The following is a 21,695-nucleotide window of genomic DNA, read 5'->3' on the forward strand; positions in this document are numbered from 1 at the left end:
GATGGGGGTACAATGGCCTGGTATGAATAGAGAATGAGTATAAGTGTACAGCACTAATGAAATGTGTTGGAGCACTGGAAGGAGGGAACTTGGCACTATGAGGATGAGAAGATAAATTTGCGTATATGTGAAATATCTTTTTGGTGGGGGATTGGTCGTTGTGACAGTGGTGGGAGGTAGTTGCAGAGTACCATTATAAAAATGGCATGGGATAGATCTTTCATGGAAGACCAACAATGGGAGAAAGGATGTGAATGTTTTGTCTTTTGAGGTGGTGGCGAAGGGTGAAAATCTGACTGAAGGTGGCAGAAAGAAGTGCGAGATGATCATCACTAGGTCCAGATTAGTTACCAGTGGTAGTGCTTGGGAGGGCAGGATAGGATGCTGGGCAGCTTTGCTTCATTTAGTGTCTGAGATTCCATCCCCTGGGATCCGTTATGCTTGAGTGTTGCTACAAAGGAGGAGACAGTGGCATAATGGTTTGTCACTGGACTAGTAATCCAGAGACCCAGGGCAAGATCTGGGGACCCAGGTTGTGAATCAAAAGTCTAGTGATGACCATTAAACCATTGTCGATTTTTGTAAAAACTCAATTGGTTCATTAATGTCATTTTAGGGAAGGAAATCTGCCATTTTACCTGGTCTGGCCTACACGTGGCTCCAGATTCACGGCAATGCAGTAACTCCTAATGCCCTCTAAAATGGAGGACAGTTAGGAATGGACCCAGCCACATTCTGTAAATGAATAAAAAAACTCACCCTGATCATCTAGATATTTTATATTGTGGATATCATGGGTCCACTGATTGCAGGCAAATGAGCATATAGGGATCTAATCCCGGTAACTAACCACAGTGTCAATGACTCAATGTTTTAAAGCAACAGAACACAAGAACCTCAATAGCAAACAACCTGACGGGTTCAATAGGATTGCAAGTTCCAAGGTTGGTGCTGTTATTGCATCTACTTGCAGATGCTACTCAGTCTATTAATCTGCTCCGTAAGTGTAGCATTCACATCCAGAACAAGATGAAAGCCAAACTGGATTGGATGGAGAGAGATGGCAAAGTACGAGTCCAGCAATACACAGTCATTTAAGAAAGATGGTTCTCTACATATTTGTTTAGACCAAAGACATTGGATGCAGCTTTAAAATGATGCCCTTATAAAATCTTGATGCTTGAAGAGCTGAACCCCAAGTTTGTGAATGCCAGATTCTTCTCCAAACTTGACACTAAAAATGGCTACTGGTTGGTGCATTTGGAGAAGGTATCCCAGGAGCTAACAAGGAGATACTGCTTCCAAAGATTACTGTTTGGACTTTCCATAGGCCAGGATATTTTCCAAAAGTATATGGACAGAATCATGTGAGATCCTAGGATGCATCTGCAAAGCAGACAACGTCGCCATCATTGGCACAACATGAAAACACGGCACAGTGGTTAGCACTGCTGCCTCACAGCGCCAGGGACCTGGGTTTGATTCCCGGCTTGGGTGACTGTGCAAACTCCACACAACCATTCTCCGTGTCTTCATGGGTTTCCTCCAGGTGCTCTGGTTTCCTTCCACAGTCCAAAAATGTGCAAGTTAGGTTCATTGGCCATGCTAAATTGCTCCTTAGTGTTAGGGCGATGTTTAGGGGGAATTAATAGGCTAAATGTGTGGGGTTACAGGGATAGGGCCTGGGTGGGATTGTTGTCGGTGCGGGCTCGATGGGCTGAATGGCCTCCTTTTGCATTGTAGGTATTCTGAGTCCGAAAGACGCGCAGGTTAGATGCATTGACCATGCTAAATTCTCCCTCCGTGTACTCGGAACAGGCGCTGGAATGTGGCTACTAGGGGATTTTCACAGTAACTTCATTGCAGTGTTAACATAAGTCTGTGTTACACTAACAAATAAACTAAAAAACCCAACAGAAGCACAATTGAAATTTGCACCTTCTGATGGAAGCTGCATGAAGAGAGGGTCTTATTCAATAATCAGAAATGCAACTTCAGTGCAGCACAGATTCATCTATTCTGACCCGGGCACCAGCCTGACCTGAGCAAGCTAGAAGAGATTGGCACAATGTCCACTTCACAAGATGAAAGCAATCTGCAACATTGCCTCAATTTAATTTCCTTTACTCCTCATACCTAACTTTGTCCAGAAAGCCTCATCTCTTGGTGAACTTCTGAAGAAAAAGTATATTTTCTTTGGCAGCAGGAGCACCAATGCTAAGGCAGCAGGAGCGCCAAGGTTAAAAAGTCATTAACCGAAGGACCATAGATTCCTCAGTTTAATGACCCGACTGGAGTTGACGCATTCCAGAAAGATCTTCTCCAGAATGGGGAGCCTATTATTGCTTTTGTCTCTGATTGTTTGTCCACTGCCTAAACAAATTATTCAAACATAGAAAGCAAAATCTTAGTGCTGATATTCGGCATCCAGTGGTGAAAACCTTTAACATGCGCATCACCAAGTTTACAGGTCAAAATACAAGGCTTTGTTTGAGATGTACGCAACAGCCTGGGTAATTCTTGATCATGTGCGATACCCTAAGGTGTCTACATAACCCGTTTAAAAACTGTATAGACATCTCCCTAGATCTGCAAGTAGATCTCATGGGCGTTGAAACATAAGACATTGTGCACATTGACTTTACACATTTTGGGCAATCTTAACCAAGCACTACTACAGGAAACATCCAGTGATCCTATACTACGGTAACTATGGAAGACAGCATCTGGTGGATGGCCAGAATCTTTCCAGAGGCTATAAGAACATTGTGGCCCTTTTAGAGCTGAACTCGAGGGGAGATACCTTTAAGGGAAAGCATATCATCATCCCAGGTTCCATGTGACCTAATATGCTCCAACAGTTGCACCAGGCACACATGGGAATTAATTGAACCAGAAGATTGGCCAGGAATCTACCAAGATATAGAAAAGGCAGTGAGGGAATGCAAGGCATGTCAATCCTTCATGCCTATAGAATCACAGAATCCCTATAGTGCAGAAGGAGGTCATTTGACCCATCGAGTCTGCACTGACTCTCTGCCAGAGTATCTTACTCGGGCCCTATCCCCATAACCCCACACATTTACCATGGCTAATCCATCTAACCTGCACATCTTTGGGCTGTGGGAGAAAACTGGAGCACCCGGAGGAAACCCACGCAGACAGGGAGAGAATGTGCAAACTCCATATAGACAGTCGCCCAAAGCTGGAATTGAACCCTGGTCCCTCGTGCAGTGAGGCTGCAGTGCTAACCACTCTGCCACCCTCCCACCTCAAATGGCCAGAAGAAGCTCTATTACCTGAAGGTGCCCATACATCCATGGATCAGACTCTCAACTGACCTTTTCAGTATCTTTGACAGATAAATCAAGAAATCATCTCCACTTATACATCTAGTGCAACCATTGCAGACACATTTAAGTTCAATCTTCAGGGCACCATTGAGGTTGTTTCTTACAAAGGACTCCGATACATTGGACTTCCCTTTAAAGGTGATGTGTGAGAAGTGGAGAGTCAACCATACCACTTTACTGTATTACCTCAGATCTAATGGAATGGTGGAATATATGGTTTAAACTGTAAAATCCTTAATTATAATGTACCATTAAACAGAACTCTACATGATCTACACGTAGCTATGTCGCATTTTAGAGCAATATTGCTCAGTGCGACCGTTCCCTCACGTGTAGAATTACCATACAGCAGACAACTGTGGACAGCACTTTCCTAGAATCATAGAATCCCTACAGTACAGAAGGAGACCATTTGGTGCATCGACAACAGTCCCACCCAGGCCCTATCCCCGAAGCCCCACGTATTTACCCTGCTAACCCCCCTGACAGTAAGGGGCAATTTAGCATGGCCAATCAACCTAACCCACACCATGTTGTCCTATTTCTATGAAAACACTTTCCAATCATGATTCATTGATACTATCAGGCGTATGTAATCCAATATTCGGAAAACTGGGGTAGGTAAAAGACTGGCATGCAGGTAACAAATTATACCAACTTGAACATTGGGTAGAAAGTTTGAGTATCACACCCAACTAATGGTACACAGCAGAAATCATCAAGATCACAACAAATATGTGCACCAAATGGCATGATAGTCTAACAAAACATACATGTTAAATCAGAACAATACTGCTTGTAAGATGCAATACACATAAAGCACCCCAAGTCAGCTATTTGAAAACATGCAGCAGCCGCTACCAAAGGTCACCATAACTACATCTAGACAGATAAAACAAATAACCAATATCTTTCAAAGACTTGTACATTTTATTAATGGCTTATTAGAAAAGAATGTTATTTTCTTTTGCTGTCATGTAAATAGTTTGATTCTTTAAAGGTAAATCTTTAGTGTAAGTTTAGAAAAGGGGGGATGTTGTGATATGATGTACATGTACCTTTTAAGGGCACATATCTTGACCTACTGTCATCAGTTCTACTAGAGACCAGCTGACACGATTCGTATTCAGTCCACAGCAGAAGCTTGTAGAGGTCAGACATATGCGTACTTAGCGTCCTCCTGGTTGACATTATTTGTCTTGCCTTTAAAGAAAGAACCCATATTATTGTCACCAATCCATGTTGTGTGATTTTTATACTGAATGGTAGGATGTAATGGCCAGCTTGATAATGTCACTGTTGCTGGACACTTAGAGATCCCCTCTCACTGGCACCAGAATCAAACTAACATTTAGAAAGGGGAAATCCATCCCATCAAGATCATGAGATCTTTGTGGGCAGCTTTTTTTTTAAGGTGGTGGTGAGTACCATCACTTTACTGCTGACTGCAAAATTCAGGTCAGTATGTAGCATAAATATGATTGAGCAACAACTTGTGCCTTGAATATTTGAAGCTTGTGTTCGTATTAGAGTTGAAATTTGTTCTGTTGTGCATCGAGTGTCCTCTCCATTTCTATTCTGTGCTTTTTTTTTAAAGTTGCGTACACTATGCACTACATGTGATATATATTTTAAAAATGTCATTTTATGGATTGTAATAAGATTGCATTGTTGTTAAATTGTCCTTTTTTTTTATAAAATAGGGATCAGGAGACTTAAATGATAAAGTATTTTTTAGAGAGCGGATGAACTTGCTGTCCCAGCTATCTGCAACTCCAATTGATTTATTGTTTGAGGTAAATATGAATTAATTATTTTATAGTTGTTTGATACAAATCAAATCTGGAAATTAATTTTAAAGTGTTTAGTCTGGACACAATTGAATTTCAGTCCAATAGTTGTGTGGATAGTAATTATGAAAACTATTAAAGGAATGGTAGTTGCATAAAGATCTTTGCACAGGTACTGGCCTGAAACTTTTACAATTGGGCGCACTTGGCGACCCTAGAAGTTCCCAGATGCGGTGAGCCCTAAAATGTAATTTTAGGCCGGCTAGCCAATTAATGGCCATCCTGTGTGAAATACGCTGTGTGAAAGGCCATAGTACTGCCAGGGTGGGCGGAAAGAGGCAAGCACCAAGAAAAGAGAATGTATAGGCTGGCACTTTCTGTTATGCTCCCTCAAGGAGACAGCCATTATGGAGCTGTCTCAGGGTGCTGCAGACCTGTTGGCCCTTGATTAGCCCCACTCCTCTTTTTGATACCCTTTTACTATCTATATGCATGTAGAAGAGTTCTAGATTCCAATTTTTTGTTAACTGCCAGTCTCTCTTTATGCGCTGGCTTCGCTTCTCTTATTTCTTTTTTCCACTTAACCTCAGAATTTTCTATATTCAGCCTGGTTCTCACTTGTATTAGCAACCTGGCATCTGCCATACTTTTCCGGCTTCAAATTCTCTACCTATTTCATCATCCAGCGAATTCTGGCTTTGTTTGTCCTACCTTTTCCTCCTCATGGGAATGTGATTGTTTGTAATCTCTTCCTTAAAGGTGGCCCATTGTTCCGTTACAGTTCTGCCTGTCAATCTTTGACTTCAGGTTATTAATTTACAACCATCCTCAAGCCCACAAAGATTCATTCAGTGGTGTTGCTATTTCATTTTTTAATGTGATTTTTCACACAGTGAGTGGCATATTTTAAATATGTCATGCAGGTCCAACATTGAGCTGAGGCTCGGCATTTTCCTAAAGGGAGCAAGGCAGATTAAGCATTAAGTCAACATTGCTGCTCCTTTACAGTAGTAGCATCAACATTTAAACCACTTTTTTAATGTAGCCAAATGCCTTAAGGCACTTTAAAAGTGTAAAGAAAATGATTGATAGATTTTGAGCCAGAAAAGGAAAGGCTTGAGCATAAACTAGTAATAGTCTACAATCAGGGTGGCTGCCTGCCTTTTGTTTCACACTAGAGAATAGTGTATTGCATTGCTTGGAAAGGAAGATGAGGGAAAGTGATGAAGTGCACAGTGGTGCAATGGTTAGCACTGCTGCCTCACAGTGCCAGGGACCCTGGTTCAATTCCGGCCTCGGGTGACTGTGTGGAGTTTGCACTTTTTCACCCAGTGTCTACGTGGGTTTCTCTGGGTGCTCCGGTTTCCTCCCACTCTCCAAAGATGTGCGGGGTTAGATTGATTGGCTATGCTAAATTAACCCTAGAGTCAGGGGGATTAGCAGGATAAATGTGTGAGGTTACGGGAATAGGGCCCGGGCGGATTGTGGTCGGTGCAGACTCAATGGGCTGAATGGCCTCCTTCTGTACTGTAAGGATTCTATGATTCTAAGTGGGAGATTTTCTCCTGCCCTCCATACTCTTCGCAAAGTGTTTTTGATTTTGTACTTATTTCTTGCAGCACATTGCAGCTGGTAATCAGGTAGAAGTGGAAGCATTATTAAGTCAAGGTGAAACTGATGAAGATAGTGTTGAAAAGATGTGTCATCCCCTCTGTTTCTGTGATAGCTGCGAAAAACTTGTTTCGGGGTAAGACGGCGACTGAATAACTAAAGGAGCTGATGTAATGGTGTTTCTGTTGGAGAAAAATGTAAATTTGAGGATAGTATATATGCTAGGTTAGGTATGACGTATAACAATGTGGCAATTTTCTTGACATACAACTTCATACTTTACTGATTGTTAACATGTGACTATCAATCCTTAAGTGACCATGGCTTTGCGTAGTCTAATTTGTGTGTTAATTTCAAGAATGTAATGCAACGCTGAGGTACCCTTTTTGCTTTTATATGAAGCTTAATTTCTTGTGTCCACTCCAAGTTGACCCATTGAAGCTCTGTTGATGGGGATATGTGGGCGGAGTCTGTTGCAAGGAAAGGATTATAGACTGAATTAAAAACAGAAAATGTTGGAATAATCAGGTCATGCAGCAGCTGCAGAGAAACAGAGTAATTGTTTCAGTTTGATGACCTTTTGCCTGAGTACTGGTGAAACTGGCATAAATTAACAGGCATTAATTAACAAAGTGTTTTATGGATTTTGTGGTAAGGATTTTAATTCACAGAGGAAGAGTATGCATCTTTTTGCAGCTAGCCATACCTTGTTAACTCAAGTTAGTAGGGATTCATCCATAACGGATGGATTAAGGGTTTACAAGATTTTGATCCCATCATTTGCATTTGGTCACAGGATATCAAGGGTTTATTTCAGTTTTATTGGATTATGAAAGCAACATGAATGTTAGTGATATAACCAATGAGGGCTCTTGTGCATAGCTAGGACGCTGAATTCTCACTCGTGTTTTCAGCTGAACCTGTGGGTTGTCACCATGAGGTTCCTATCCTGTATTTGTACCAAAAACTACTGAACTTGTCATTTTATCCTCCAGAAAGCACTGGGAGTTTCTGTTCATAAGGACACGGAGACATATGTCTTGATGTGTCTTCTGGAGAATTCTGAGAAAGGCACAGGGGGTTGCTGTAGGTTTTTCAAGGGAACTTCAAGCCTGGAAAGGTGGCAGGAGGACAGGAAGGCAGAGGAATAGTGGGGGAGAAGTGAAAGGTGACATGATTGGGTTGTAGGAAGAGGAGGGGATGGGTTTAAATTGACTTTAAAGGGAATAAAAAAAAGAGGAAAAATGCGGACAATAGACTTGATTCTGGAATGGCGTTGAGAATGCTGGTGACTAAAATGGTAAATCTGCGCTGTTTGAAGAGCCTTGTTATTAACAAATGGAAGAGAAGAAAGCTGCAAAAAACTGGATTTGAAGTTGGTTTATTAGTAATGTTTAATTCTCAGACAAACTGATATCTTCATATGCTGCAGGCAAAATTGATGGTGGTGGAGTGAGCTAGCTGTGTCAGCAGAGTTAAAACTCTGGTAAAGTACAGTCCAGTCTTTAGGCTTTCCAAGGTGGTTCATATATAAGAGTAACATTTAGGAGTTTGATGTCAATGGGTCTTTAAACTCTATATAGTATGTCCAGCCTGCAAATATGTAAACCCTCCCTGGAATCTTCAAAATTGTAAGGACAAATGTGTTTTCTTTTCTATATATAAGCCAGTTAGCTAGTTTTTAAAATATGAAATATTTGTATAAGTCTGATAACTTTTCTATTTTGTAGGCGGATGAATGACCCATCTATTGTCACACCATGTTCCAGAGATGACCGGGGTTATACACCATTACACGTAGCTGCTTTCTGTGGTAAGCACTATATCTGGGCTGTGATGAAATTTCTACAGATGGTTAATTTGTACATTTTGTTTAATCCTTAGATTTGAAATTTGTCTTGAGCAATAAATTGCATAGTGAACTAAAGAAACGGCATATTGTTAATTTGGCGCTGCACTCACAGAATGGTTTTGGTAAAATGTTTTTCTAAATTAATATTTAACACAAGTATTTTATCCTCCAGGCCAAGCGTCATTAATTGACGTGTTGGTGGCAAAGGGAGGTGCAGTTAATGCTACAGACTATCATGGGTCCACCCCACTTCACCTCTGCTGTCAGAGAGGGTATCAAAATGTGACTGTAAGTAAATCAGACCAAGAATTTTGAGTCTTGCCTGAAAACTGATTGCAGTCTTTTGTCTTTTATTATTTTGAGTGAACACTGTTTAAAACAAAAACACTTTCCAGTTACTTGGGCATTTTTTAAGTTTGTGTAAAAGGAACTAACTGATTATGAAACTATCGTTTGGTAATTGCATAATACAATGAATGAACATGAGGAATAATACCACATTTCTAACTGGAAACTGTACTCTCAAGGCATTTCGGTCAGATGAACAGTACTACAGTGTTGTAATCCTGTCCACAACCTACAAATGGTGTGTGGGGGGGTGGTGAACGTTCTTCATTTTTATATGAATATAAATTTTAGAAATACCAGGTTTATTGGTGTGTTCACTTTAATGAATTGTTTAAGTTGCAGTCAGCTTTTGATACTTAATTTTTTTTTTAAATATATAGTTGCTTCTTCTGGACTACAAGGCCAACACTGAAGTACAAGATAATAATGGCAATACTCCACTTCATTTGGCTTGTATGCATGGTCATGAAGATGTAAGTTTCATTAAAAGTTGAATTCTGTTCAATTTATAGCTGCTATACATAGTTACAAACTGTACTCCTGAAAGATGACTGTATGCTTCCTCTACACGCCCACACCTCAGCATTCTATAATTAAGCCTCATCTCCTCCTCCAACCTCTCAACTCACCCGCCCCTTCAGCTCCATTCCTTATCTGACCCTTTGCGCAATTCCCACAATTGCTTCCTTCGACCCGCCAATCAATTTTTGACCTTGCAATGACCTTTCATTAGCATAAGGCTTAATAATATTAACAAAAACAAAACTTGTATTTATACAAGGCTTTTAACACAGTAAAGCATCTAACATCGCAGCAATGACAACATCTCAAAAGTAGTTCATTGGCTTTCAAGAGCTTTGGGACATTTTGTGGTTGTGAAAGGTGATAAATGAATGAAGATGATTTTTTCATTTCCATGCGTTTTGCAGAAGTGAAATCAAGTAATAGACATGAACTAAAGGATGGTTCATTAAAAACTTTGTCAAAGCAATAGATTTTAAGGACATTATTAAAGGGGAAGTGGATAAGAGGAAAAATGTAAGATGAAATCCCAGAGTTGTGGGGCCCAAGTAACTGAAGGTACAGCTCGGAGAACATGGTCAACCTACGACATCATAGAAATCATAGAAACCCTACAGTGCAGAAGGAGGCCATTCGGCCCATCGAGTCTGCACCGACCACAATCCCACCCAGGCCCTACCCCCACATATTTTACCCGCTAATCCCTCTAACCTACGCATCCCAGGACACTAAGGGGCAATTTAACATGGCCAATCAACCTAACCTGCACATCTTTGGACAAGCTGCCAATCATAGAATCCCTACAGTGCAGAAGGAAGCCACTCATCCCAACAAGTCTGCACTGACTCTCCGAAAGTGCATCTTACTCAGGCCTAACCCCGTAACCCCATGGATTTGTCATGCACTTAACCTACACGTCTTTGGACTGTGGGCAGAAACCGGAGCACCCGGAGGAAATCCATGGGGAAAACGTGTAAACTCCACACAGACAGTCACCCAAAGTCAGAATCGATTCTGGGTCCCTGGCGCTGTGAGGCAGCTGTGTGAGCCACTGTGCTGATGGAACAAAAGAAGGCAGGAAGGGACACATAAGAAGTCAGAGGAATGAAGATTTGGTGGGATGGGAAATTGTAGGCCTGAAGGACATTTTTGAATAGTATTGGACGAGGATGTTATTTGACCTGCTGAATTTATCATGGAATTTCAACTGCATTGTTGGTTGATAATGAGATTTTCTGCCTTGTGCAGTGGTCTGGTGCATTGCTATTATAAACCTGTACATTAAAGAGCAAAATGCTAACCCAGAGAGAAGTGGAGAAAAGCATGGCAATGAAAACACATTCATCCAACCAAACGTATGTCCCCTGGCTGGTCTCTGAAATAGTAGATCTGTTCTTAGATACAGATATAACAACACAAGACACGAAAGTTATTCTCTAAAGGTATCAAAGCTAACAGTTGAATAGGCCAGTTTATATTTCATCTTTTCATGAAGTTAGGTTTAGCTTATAATCTTATATAATAGCTTAGAATATAACTTGACAATAAAATTGAGTAATAAGGTCACAGATTTTGAAAGTGATTTGAAACACTATTTAGCAGCATTTTATTTTACAGAGGATCAGAATTTGAAACTGGCCCAGATAAATAAATCAAATTCTCAAAGAAATGAGATACATAAATAATTTGCATTTGTATGGCAGGACATCCCAAACCACTTTACAACCACTGAAGCATTTCTGAACTGTAGTCACCATTGTAATCATAGAATCCCTACAGTGTAGAAAGAGGCCATTCGGCCCATCGAGTCTACACCGACCACAATCCCACCCAGGCCCTACCCCCATATCCCTACATATTTACCCGCTAATCCCTCTAACATACCCATCTCAAGACACTAAGGGGCAATTTTAGCACGGCCAATCAACCTAACCCGCACATCTTTGGACTGTGGGAGGAAACCGGAGCACCCGGAGGAAACCCACGCAGACACGAGGAGAATGTGCAAACTCCACACAGACAGTGACCCGAGCTGGGAATCGAACCCAGGTCCCTGGAGCTGTGAAGCAGCAGTGCTAACCACTGTGCTACCGTGCCGCACCGTACTGTAGGAAATATGTCAGTCAATTTGTGCACAGCAAACTCCTACAAACAGCAATGGAATAACAGACCAGATCATCTGTTTTGGATGTTGGTGCAGGTATAAATGTTGATTGGAGGGTCTCTCTTGCTCTTTGAATAGATATTGCATGAAGTGAGAATAATATTTAGTGTCTTCACCATGTTAATATCTCTCTTTCACTAAGTTTTGAAAGAATTTACTTGCAGTTGATTTTCCAACTTTTCCGAACTGGAAAACAAGTTTAATTAGCAGAAGGTGGTGGGTATCTGGAATTCGCTGCCCGGGTTGATGGTAGAGGCAGAGACCCTAAACTTTTTAAAAAGTACTTGGACCTACACCTTGAGTGCTCTAAGCTACAGGGCTCTGGGCCGGGTGCAGGAAGGTGGGATTAGAAAGGGCATCTGGGTGTCCTCGGGCTGGCTTGGACAAGGTGGGTTGAATGGCCTCCTTCTGCGCTGTAACTTTTCTATGGTTCTAACAATGTTTTGGAAGCTGTATCATGTAATATAATCAGAATCTATCGATATAGCCATCACACTGATTTTATGTTGAGGATGTTTAATTGAAAATTAGGAAAGTTTACTGTGATTATTAAGTGCATACTGTCTGCTACTGTACACAGTAATCACTTGGTCAGCTTTAAAATTTCCTGCTGAGGCAACCTTGTATAAATATTCAGATGGGATAAAAGTTAGGAGTAAAGATGTAAATGAACAATGTTAGTTCTTCTGCTGAAACATAATAGTTTTATTTTTATTCTTTTGCAGTGTGTCAAAGCTCTAGTCTATTACCATTTAAATACCTGCAAATTAAACATGACAAATGACAAAGGTGATACACCTCTCCACATTGCAGCTCGATGGGGTTATGACGGCATCATTCAGGTTCTGCTGGAAAATGGTGCCAATAATGAAATTCAGAACAAAATGAAAGAAACACCTTTGCAATGTGCACTCAATTCTAAGGTAATGTAGGCTAAACTGTATATTGATGCTGTTTGACATTCAGCATGATGCTTGTCAGTGCAAAATATTTAGGAGGTGAAATGGTGGTTATTATGGAATATGCTGAAAGAAGTTGAATTTTATGTGAGATTCCATGTTGAAAATTCAGTTGCAGTATCGTACCTATCGCCGTATGATTATTAGTATTATGAGTATTTTGATAAAACTGAACTTGGAATGCTCTGAAGTTCATTGCTCTGCCTTAGAAAGAGCTAGTCTAGTAACCAATTTTATAAATTAGACACAAAGATTGACATTCATGTTTTGCTGTCTATCTTTTTGTCTTTCCTCACAAGAATCACAGAGTTGTCATGGTGCAGGAGGCCATTTAGATCATCATGTCTGCATGGACTCTCTAAATGAGCACCACGATTTAGTGTCATTCCCCTGCTTTTTCCCTGTACCCCTGCACAGCCCTTTTGAATGCCTTGATTGAACCTACTCCCAGCACACTTCCAGGCCGAGCTTTACAGGCAAGAATGATTCGTTGTGTAAAAAGGATTTTCAACACATTTAAAGATGAAGGGTAGGGATGGAACATTCTATAATGCCCATTTGAGCATCAATACATCAAAAATAAGTCAACAGGTTTTTAACTAAGAAACAAACCTGCCATTGGGCAGCACGGTGGTACAGTGGTTAGCACTGCTGCCTCTCGGTGCCAGGGACCCGGGTTCGATTCCAGCCTTGGGTGACTGTGTCTGTGTGGAGTTTGCACGTTCTCCGTGTCTGTGTGGACTTCCTCCAGGTGCTCCGGTTTCCTCTGACAGTCCAAAGATGTGCAAGTTGGGTGGATTGGCCATGCTAAATTGCCCCTTAAGTGCCCCACAATGTGTAGGTCAGGGGATTAGCAGAATAGATGTGTGGGGTAACGGGGAGGGCAGGGCAAGATGCTCTGTCGGAGAGTTGATGCAGACTTGATGGGCCGAGTGGCCTCTTTCTGCACTGTAGGGATTCTATGACTTCTCATCAGGTACCAGATTATCTTTCAGCAATTTATTAATTGGGGACTCCATACTAGTGCACTCTAGAAGATAACTTTATCAAAAATCAGTTTTGATATATATGGGTGTGTGTGAAATCTTCCTGCCATGAATTGAATTCGCTTCACAAATTGGCACAATAATTTTATCCTTAAATTCTTACTGGTCTGGTAAAATCTCTTTACAAATTAAGGTATGATAGTCATTGAGAAACCATTAAGTCAAACATTTGAAATTAGGTAGCTACCGGTGACATAGTACTATGTGATGGAAGATGTAGATCTGAAGTTTGTGCTCGTTGCAGTTCCCAATCTATGGGATTGTGTCAAAAAGAGGCTTGGTGCTTCCCCAGGGGCTGAGAAAATCAGGAGGAGTTTCATCAAGCGTCTTATCGTTCTTTGCTAAGAATAGAATTTATAGATTAAAATCCATTGATCCCCTTTGGTGCAGAAGGAGGCCATCAAGTCTTCATCGACTCTCCGAAAAAGCATCTTCCCCAAATCCACCCCCACCCTATCCCCAGAACCCCATTCTAAACCCCCTAACCTAACATCTTTAGACACGAGGGGGCAATTTAACATTGCCAATCCACATAAACTGCATGGGGACGATTCTCCCAACCCGCAGCGCTGCTTTTGTAGTGCAGTGGGCTGGGAGACTTAAGCGGAGGCCGTTTCGCGGGCTCCCTACTAGGTGCCGTGGCCTCCATGAGTCTCTGGCAGCTGGATTTCCAGTGCCGTCAGCTTTGAGCCAGAAATCGGCGTGGAGCTGCATAATTTAACATAATATTCATTTCCCTACAATTTAAATCTCATTTGTGGGCCTAGGACTGAAATCTCTCCCACCACAGCAGGAGTGGTTCACTCCAGCGGGGATTATTATAGCCCCCCACTTGCGGGGAGTTGGTGGTCCGACCCCGCTGGAGTGAAGGGGGGCAATCGAGGCCCCCCAGAGGATGTGCCTATTGGGCATTGACACCTTGGCATTGCCAGCCTAGGCTCCCTGGCACTGCCCAAGGGGCAAAGTGCCAATGCCTCAGGGGCATCTTGGCACTGCCCACTGGGCATCAGGCAGTGCCAAGGGGATGGGGCCTCTGGGGGAAGATGAGTGGGGAGGTCCTGCTGCTACTCTGCAATTGGGCTAGCGACAGAGGAGGGAGGCCAGCAGTCGGGGCTGGCCATCGGAGGGTGGGTTAGCTTGCTGGGGGGGTCGGGACTGCGGGGGGAGGGACATTGAGGCAGGCTGGGGGTGGGGCAGGAGGGAGGTCGAGGCCTCCTGTGGTTTGGGGGCCAGTGATTGGGGTATGGATGGGGGGGCTGGCCAGCAATCGGGAGGCCATCATTGTGGGGCCACTGCATGCGCCAATCCTGGTGCTGACAGATGGGTGCATGTGCAGTGGCCCGCTCAGCGCTATGCTGCCAGCCTCTCCAGCGGGAATAGGCTCCGCCCACTGAATTTCAGCATGATTCACGCTGAAGCATCTGCAGTGCACAGAGTGGGGAAATTCATTTTGAAACTCCCGCTGAAAAAACCAGTGGGATTTACTCCAGTTTTTACGCAAATTCGACACTTCGAATTTTTTGGGGAGAATCGCCCCTCATATCTTTGGACTGAGAGGAAACCCAATCACTCGGAGGAAACCCTCGCAGACACTCCGTAAAGATAATCACCTAAGGCCGGAATCAAACCCGTGTCCCTGGCACTGTGAGGTGGCAGTGCTAACCACTGTGCCAATGTGCCAGTCTCAATGGGGGCAGTTTGGCAAGGAAACTCACTTGAGCACAAGATGTGCATCTTTAGAGTGGGTGTAAACATAAGACAAGAACATCCCAACAATTCAAAGATTAAAAATGATCAAAATTAGAGGGAAAATAAAGTGAATTGCTGGATGGAACATTGCACCATATTGTGTAGCCAATTCATCTGAACAATTTGACTTGTCTGGAGAATTTCTAATTTTGTCACTAAACATTTATATCTAAATGAAACAATATTGTTAGCCATTGATTAAACTGTGTTTTTAAAAATGGTGTTCTGTACCCTCACAGATATTAGATTTGTTGGAAATTACCTACATTAACAATGACAGACGGCAGAGCATGCCAGAGGTAACTATCATTATCAAGTTATCTGTTTTTAACTTCAAATTTAAAGTAGTTCACTATATCTTGTGGGCCAAAACATTTAAATAGATATTTCAGCGCAAGTTATTGTGCTTGCATTCCTATTTTCCAAAGCCTTTAATTTAAATGTTGAATCTTTTCAAATTCTATTTTTGTTGATTTACTTATACTAACTTAATTGTTGCTTTCTGTAGTCTGGTAGATCGACTCAGCCTTCCACTGATGCTGGTAGTCAGAAATCATCTATCTCCACTTGTTCCTCCATATCGGTTGAGGTCAAGCATGATGAAGAGAGAGGCAAATACAAAGAGGTGATTATCATATCATTGCAGATAATTTTTCCACATATCCCAAGGTGCCTTCAACCACTAAATCTAAAGTTCTGCTGAATATGTTACACTGCTTTGTTTTAGCAGCAACTGGAACGCATGGAAAATCGTGTTCACAAGGTACATGATGGAATACCAATTTTATTTCAATGTTCCACACAGGCAGATGAACTAATTATTTCATTGTCTTAACATGTAATCAGTTTGTACACTGCACAAATCGAATTAAATTGATGTACATGTGATCAGTAATCTAACTTGATATCTTCTCTGAGAAATATTTTATGGCCAATGATACTATAATATTTTAACTTTTTAAATGCCAAACTAGTTAAATTCTTAGGTGTTATTTCCTGTCTTTTCCTCATGGTATTGCACTTCTGCATCATTTGTACAAAAAATCACAAATATAGTGTAGATGTTCTCAACATTGCCTTGGGTGGAATAATGAGGCAAGTATTGAAGCACTTTACAAGTCTATAATGGTTCCATTAGAGTAAAATTCATTTTATTAACTAATTGTGTTTCTTGATCTTGTACCATAGTTTTTTCTCAGAGTAGGCCAGAAAGTGGCAGATTAATGGAGCATGATTCTAATTTAGATACTTTGTTATCCACCAAGTCACTTAGCCAGTTGTTACCCATCGCCTTGTCTAGTAACGATCCCATTAAATGAAGCGAGCTGGACAACTTAAAATTTTTTTTATGGCATCATAGGGAGTACTTTATCAATAAACAATACCAAATGATGTCATTTATGAGAAAAATTGAAATTTCTTTTAATGGTAGCACTGAAAGTTGGGTGCAAAGTTTATTTTCAGATTTCGAGTAGAATAATGGAAATTTATAGCTAACAACATAAAAGAAAAATAATGATTTAAGGGTGATATTTATATTTTCAAACAGTAAAAGCTTTGTTAAAGCAAAGCTTTCATGGCACAGTGGCTAGCACCACTACCTTACAGCACCATGGACTCGGGTTTGATTTTGGCCTTGGGTGACTGTCTATCTGTGGAGTTTGCATGTTCTACCCGTGTCTGGGTGGGTTTCTTCCAGGTGCTCCAGTTTCCTTCCACAGTCCAAAGATGTGTTGGTTATGTGGATTAGCCATGGCAAATGTGCGGGGTTATGGGGATAGCGTGGAGGGGAGGATCTGAGAGGGGATTTTCTCTTCTCGGAGTCGTTGCAGACTTGATGGGCCGAATGGCCTCTTTCTGCACTGGAGGGGTTCTCTGGATCTATAGACAAACCTGCACACATTCAAGAAATTGATTTTTTAAAAAATCTCTTAACAGATTACTGAACAGCTACAAAGCATTATACTAAACCAGATAATCCATTTTCATTCCTTTTAACGGAAGTAGCTTAGTTTGTTGCAATTTTATTGCAGGTGGAAAAATTATTGCGAGCTATAGCTGATGGAGATGTAGAAATGGTAAGTACTGCCAGTCAAAACTGGACCTTTAAAATTATTTGAAAGTTTGGATGTGGGGTTACTTTGCTGGTTTTGACTGCTTTTTATTTTTTTTTAAATGACAAGTAAATACTAATGCTTGAAAATGACAGTTTTTTATGATTTCAAAGTATGTTCTTAATGAATGTTGTATTTTATGAATAGGACTTTGCAGTTTACCTTGTGCATATCAATGTATTTGGTCAAAGTGAAACATTGCTCTCTCTCATTATGCAACTGATGCAAACTATCCTTTGGAAAATAATTGAAGGAGGAATATTTGTTTTAATAATGATTTTGTTTTTAAGATCGATTTTGATTACAGACCAGGAAACCTTACCTTGAGATCTAGAATGATGTAAACTAAACAGACTTTTATATTGATCCAGATTGCATTTTAATTCTCAAAGTCAGAAGCAGCATTTTTAGGAATACAGTCCATTTCATCTAGAAAATAAAACACTGGTATTCATTTAAAAAAAGAGAGAGTTCTGTCTATGGGTTTATATTGGTGATTTTAGAGCAACTGTAATCGGTATTGCTTAAGTAATATATGGTAGTATTACTGTACTGTAATATGTTTGGTGTGTTGTAGTGCAAGCCCTCCATGCCAGTCAGGTCTTTTCCGTGCCACTGAAATGAGAGATTTTCAGCATATGCTTGTAAATAAATTGAAACCAGCTTTCAAAATTACATCACAGTCAGACACTACTCACCCATAACAGACCCAATGGTCTGTGTTGTACATTTTAGTAATATGGCATGGTAAAATCCTAAATATAGAAATCTCTAATTAATTTATTTAAAATTAAATAATACTCATCACTCCAGTCCACTCCCTATTTTACTTCTAAATTTAAGCAATTTCTGACAGGAATACTCAAATAAAGCCCACAAAGGGAACTTTCTTATCTCAAAAAGCCACTAACTAACTAGTTGTGAAGGAAATGAACCGTCACATGATGCCACGTCTATAGTGTTCCTTTGAAGAAAATGGTATTAAAAATTGTATTTTCATTGCTTCTTATTTTGCAGATAAAATACTAAAATGCATCTGTAATTGATTTTCAGAAATCATTAATTATAATACTGCTTCTTTGCCTCTAGTTTCTCCACAATTAACAGTAGTAGTAAACAACATCTCCCCATTCCATTCTATTCCACAGTCAATCTGACTCTGATGATCTTCAGTCTTGGTCTCTGGTCCATTTGGTTCTGACAACCTCCTTTCTCAACCTCCATACTGATCTCATTGGTAATGACAGCCTTCAGTTTAAGCGGAAAAGCAGTTTTTCTTGTTTTAAAAAAAAAAGCAAATATATACATGGGCTACCCCAAACCAGCACTTGCCCCACTCAGATTGTCCTGCTGGTAGTGTGAAGAAAATCAGACCTTGGTCTTCTTTTTTCCTTTGGCACTTTCTGCCACCTGCACCACCACCACCTTTTGAGCATCTCGGTTTGTTTTATATTTCATTTAAAAGATGGTGCCTCCAATCGTGTAGCACTCCTTTTAGTACTGCACTGGTATGTCAGCCTAGATTTTGTACTCCAGTCCTGGAGTGGAGACTCCAAGGGAAAGTTCTACCAACTGAATAATGGTTGACCCTGTATTTCTCATGAATGAAAGTACAAAGGTTTGGATTTTGTCAGTACCACATAAATAAATTCAAATGAATTTTGATGACTTCTCTTTTGTGGAATTAATTCAAATTTAGCTATATAAGGTTGAATATATATTGCAGTAGCTGCCCCCAAGTGCTTGTCAGGGCGGTAACATGGTTGATGTGTCATTTTGTGATCACCAAAATTTCAATTTAATCTTCTAATTAAAGATGCATAGTTTTACTTGGTATAAATACAACAGGTTATTTTAGGTTCCCTGCTTTGATGTGTTTTGGATCTTTCAGCTGGGTATAATAAAAGTTAAAATAGCGAGCTGTTACTTAAATGTTCAGTCACTATTATTTGTTACGATCGGGTATCTAGATTGCCAATTAGAAAACATAGCAGATTGCTGAAATTAGATGGCCCTATATTAACCTTTCCATAATCCTGGAAATCCACTCGAAAGGAATTAACTGGGTTTGAACAGAAGACAGAACAGTGATGGCTGATTAGACAGCAGGAAGTCATGTATAATTTATTGAACGGTCACTCAATATCCTGCTCTCCTCCTGTCCTTTGCTTAACACAGCAAGCTTTCCTATTTAATTAGCGTAAAGGAAAAGATTAGTAATTTGAAAAATGGGGGTAAGATAGGCTTAGCATAGTCACCACAGTTTTATATCCTTTAACGTTGCAGGAGTTGGTTTATGTACCCTGTTTATTGACCTGACCAATTAGGTTTTACATATTGTTGAATCTGAGTGTGGCAGAATAAATCTTTCCGCTTGAAATATTCTGCTTCTTCATTGAGTCAATCAAGAAGTTAAACATTTACAAGATATCAATCATCAGCAAAGCAATACGAGATGCCATTAACCTTGTATTGGCACTTACTAAGCAATAACCTGCTCACTGATACTCAATTTCTGTTCTGAAATGGTCATTCAACTCCTGACCTCATTACAACCTTGGCCTAAACATGCTCAGAGGAGCTGAATTCCAGTGATGTTTCAAATGCAGAGCTATCAGACTGTAATGTTGAGTTGATGATCGCATCCACATCCATTGAAGCAGGCCAATCTGCTAGTCAAGCCCACAATGTGTAACATCAAAGCGCTACTGAAAATGGACATAAATACAAAGTGATTCTCGCAGGTGGCCAAAGCTTGTAGGTCTTGAGTAGAACCCTAATTGTTGACACACTCACTCCAACACCCAAATCTAGCAACAATCTTCAGCCTTCCTCTGGAGGCATTAAAGATGATGTGGAGATGCCGGCGTTGGACTTGGGTAAACACAGTAAGAAGCCTGACAACACCAGGTTAAAGTCCAACAGGTTTATTTGGTAGCAGAAGCCACTAGCTTTCAGAGCGCTCGCTGCTCCTTCGTCAGGTGAGTGGGATTTCAGTTCACAAACAGAGCATATAGAGACACAAACTCAATTTACAAAATAATGATTGGAATGCGAGTCTTTACAGGTAATCAAGTCTTAAAGGTACAGACAATGTGAGTGGAGAGAGGGTTAAGCACAGGTTAAAGAGATGTGTATTGTCTCCAGCCAGGACAGTTACTGAGATTTTGCAAGCCCAGGCAAGTCGCGGGGGTTAGAGATAATGTGAACCCAAGATCCCAGTTGAGGCCATCCTCATGTGTGCGGAACTTGGCTATCAGTCTCTGCTCAGCGACTCTGCGCTGTCATGTGTTGTGAAGGCCGCCTTGGATTACGCTTACCCGAAGATCAGAGGCCGAATGCCCGTGACCGCTGAAGTGTTGCCACAACTTGCCTGGGCTTGCAAAATCTCAGTCACTGTCCTGGCTGGAGACAATACACATCTCTTTAACCTGTGCTTAACCCTCTCTCCACTCACATTGTCTGTACCTTTAAGACTTGATCACCTGTAAAGACTTGCATTCCAACCATTATCTTGTAAATAGAGTTTGTGTCTTTATATGACCTGTTTGTGAACTGAAATCCCACTCACCTGACGAAGGAGCAGCGAGCGCTCCGAAAGCTAGTGGCTTTTGCTACCAAATAAACCTGTTGGACTTTAACCTGGTGTTGTGAGACTTCTTACTGGGCATTAAAGATGCCAGTCTTCAGCCGATTCGATTTACTCCACATGCTATCAAGAGACAATTGAAGGCACATGATACTGCAAAAGCTATGGGCCCTAGCAACATACTGGCAATAGGACTGAAGACTTGTCTACCAGAACCAAGTTATTCCAATACAGCAGTAACACTGGCATCTACCCGGCAATGTGGAAAATTGCGCAGGTGTTTCCTGTACCCACAAAGCAGGGCAAATCCAACCCAGCCAATCATCATTCCATCAGTCTACTCTCAACTACCAGTAAAGTGATGGAAGTGTTCATCAACAGTGTTATCAAATGGTATTTGGCCATAATCTGATCCCCAGTTTGGATTCCAAAGCATCAGTCAGCTCCTGACCTCATTACAGTCTTGGCTCAATGATGGACAAAAGAGCTGAATTCCAGAGGTAAGGTGAGGGTGACTGCCCTTGATATCAAGGCAGCATTTGACCAAGTGTAGCATCAAGGAGTCCTAGCAAAAGTGAAGTCAATGTTTTTTAGGTGG

At 41.1% G+C, this 21,695-nt stretch overlaps 1 protein-coding gene across 4 annotated transcripts in view; it reads left to right on the forward strand.

Moving 5' to 3' along the window:
- Window positions 1-21,695, forward strand: part of ankrd27 (ankyrin repeat domain 27 (VPS9 domain)) — an 85,533-nt gene that overhangs the window by 25,573 nt on the left and 38,265 nt on the right. For all 4 annotated transcript variants that reach the window (XM_078210765.1, XM_078210768.1, XM_078210766.1 and 1 more), the window contains exons 13-21: window positions 5,057-5,149; window positions 6,763-6,890; window positions 8,485-8,567; window positions 8,779-8,894; window positions 9,335-9,427; window positions 12,366-12,563; window positions 15,634-15,693; window positions 15,903-16,019; window positions 17,428-17,472. In XM_078210765.1, coding sequence (XP_078066891.1) covers window positions 5,057-5,149; window positions 6,763-6,890; window positions 8,485-8,567; window positions 8,779-8,894; window positions 9,335-9,427; window positions 12,366-12,563; window positions 15,634-15,693; window positions 15,903-16,019; window positions 17,428-17,472 — 933 coding nt within the window. The remainder of the gene's footprint in view (window positions 1-5,056; window positions 5,150-6,762; window positions 6,891-8,484; window positions 8,568-8,778; window positions 8,895-9,334; window positions 9,428-12,365; window positions 12,564-15,633; window positions 15,694-15,902; window positions 16,020-17,427; window positions 17,473-21,695) is intronic.

This window comes from Mustelus asterias, chromosome 4 (genome assembly GCF_964213995.1).
Source record: "Mustelus asterias chromosome 4, sMusAst1.hap1.1, whole genome shotgun sequence".
NCBI classification, from domain to species: domain Eukaryota; kingdom Metazoa; phylum Chordata; class Chondrichthyes; order Carcharhiniformes; family Triakidae; genus Mustelus; species Mustelus asterias.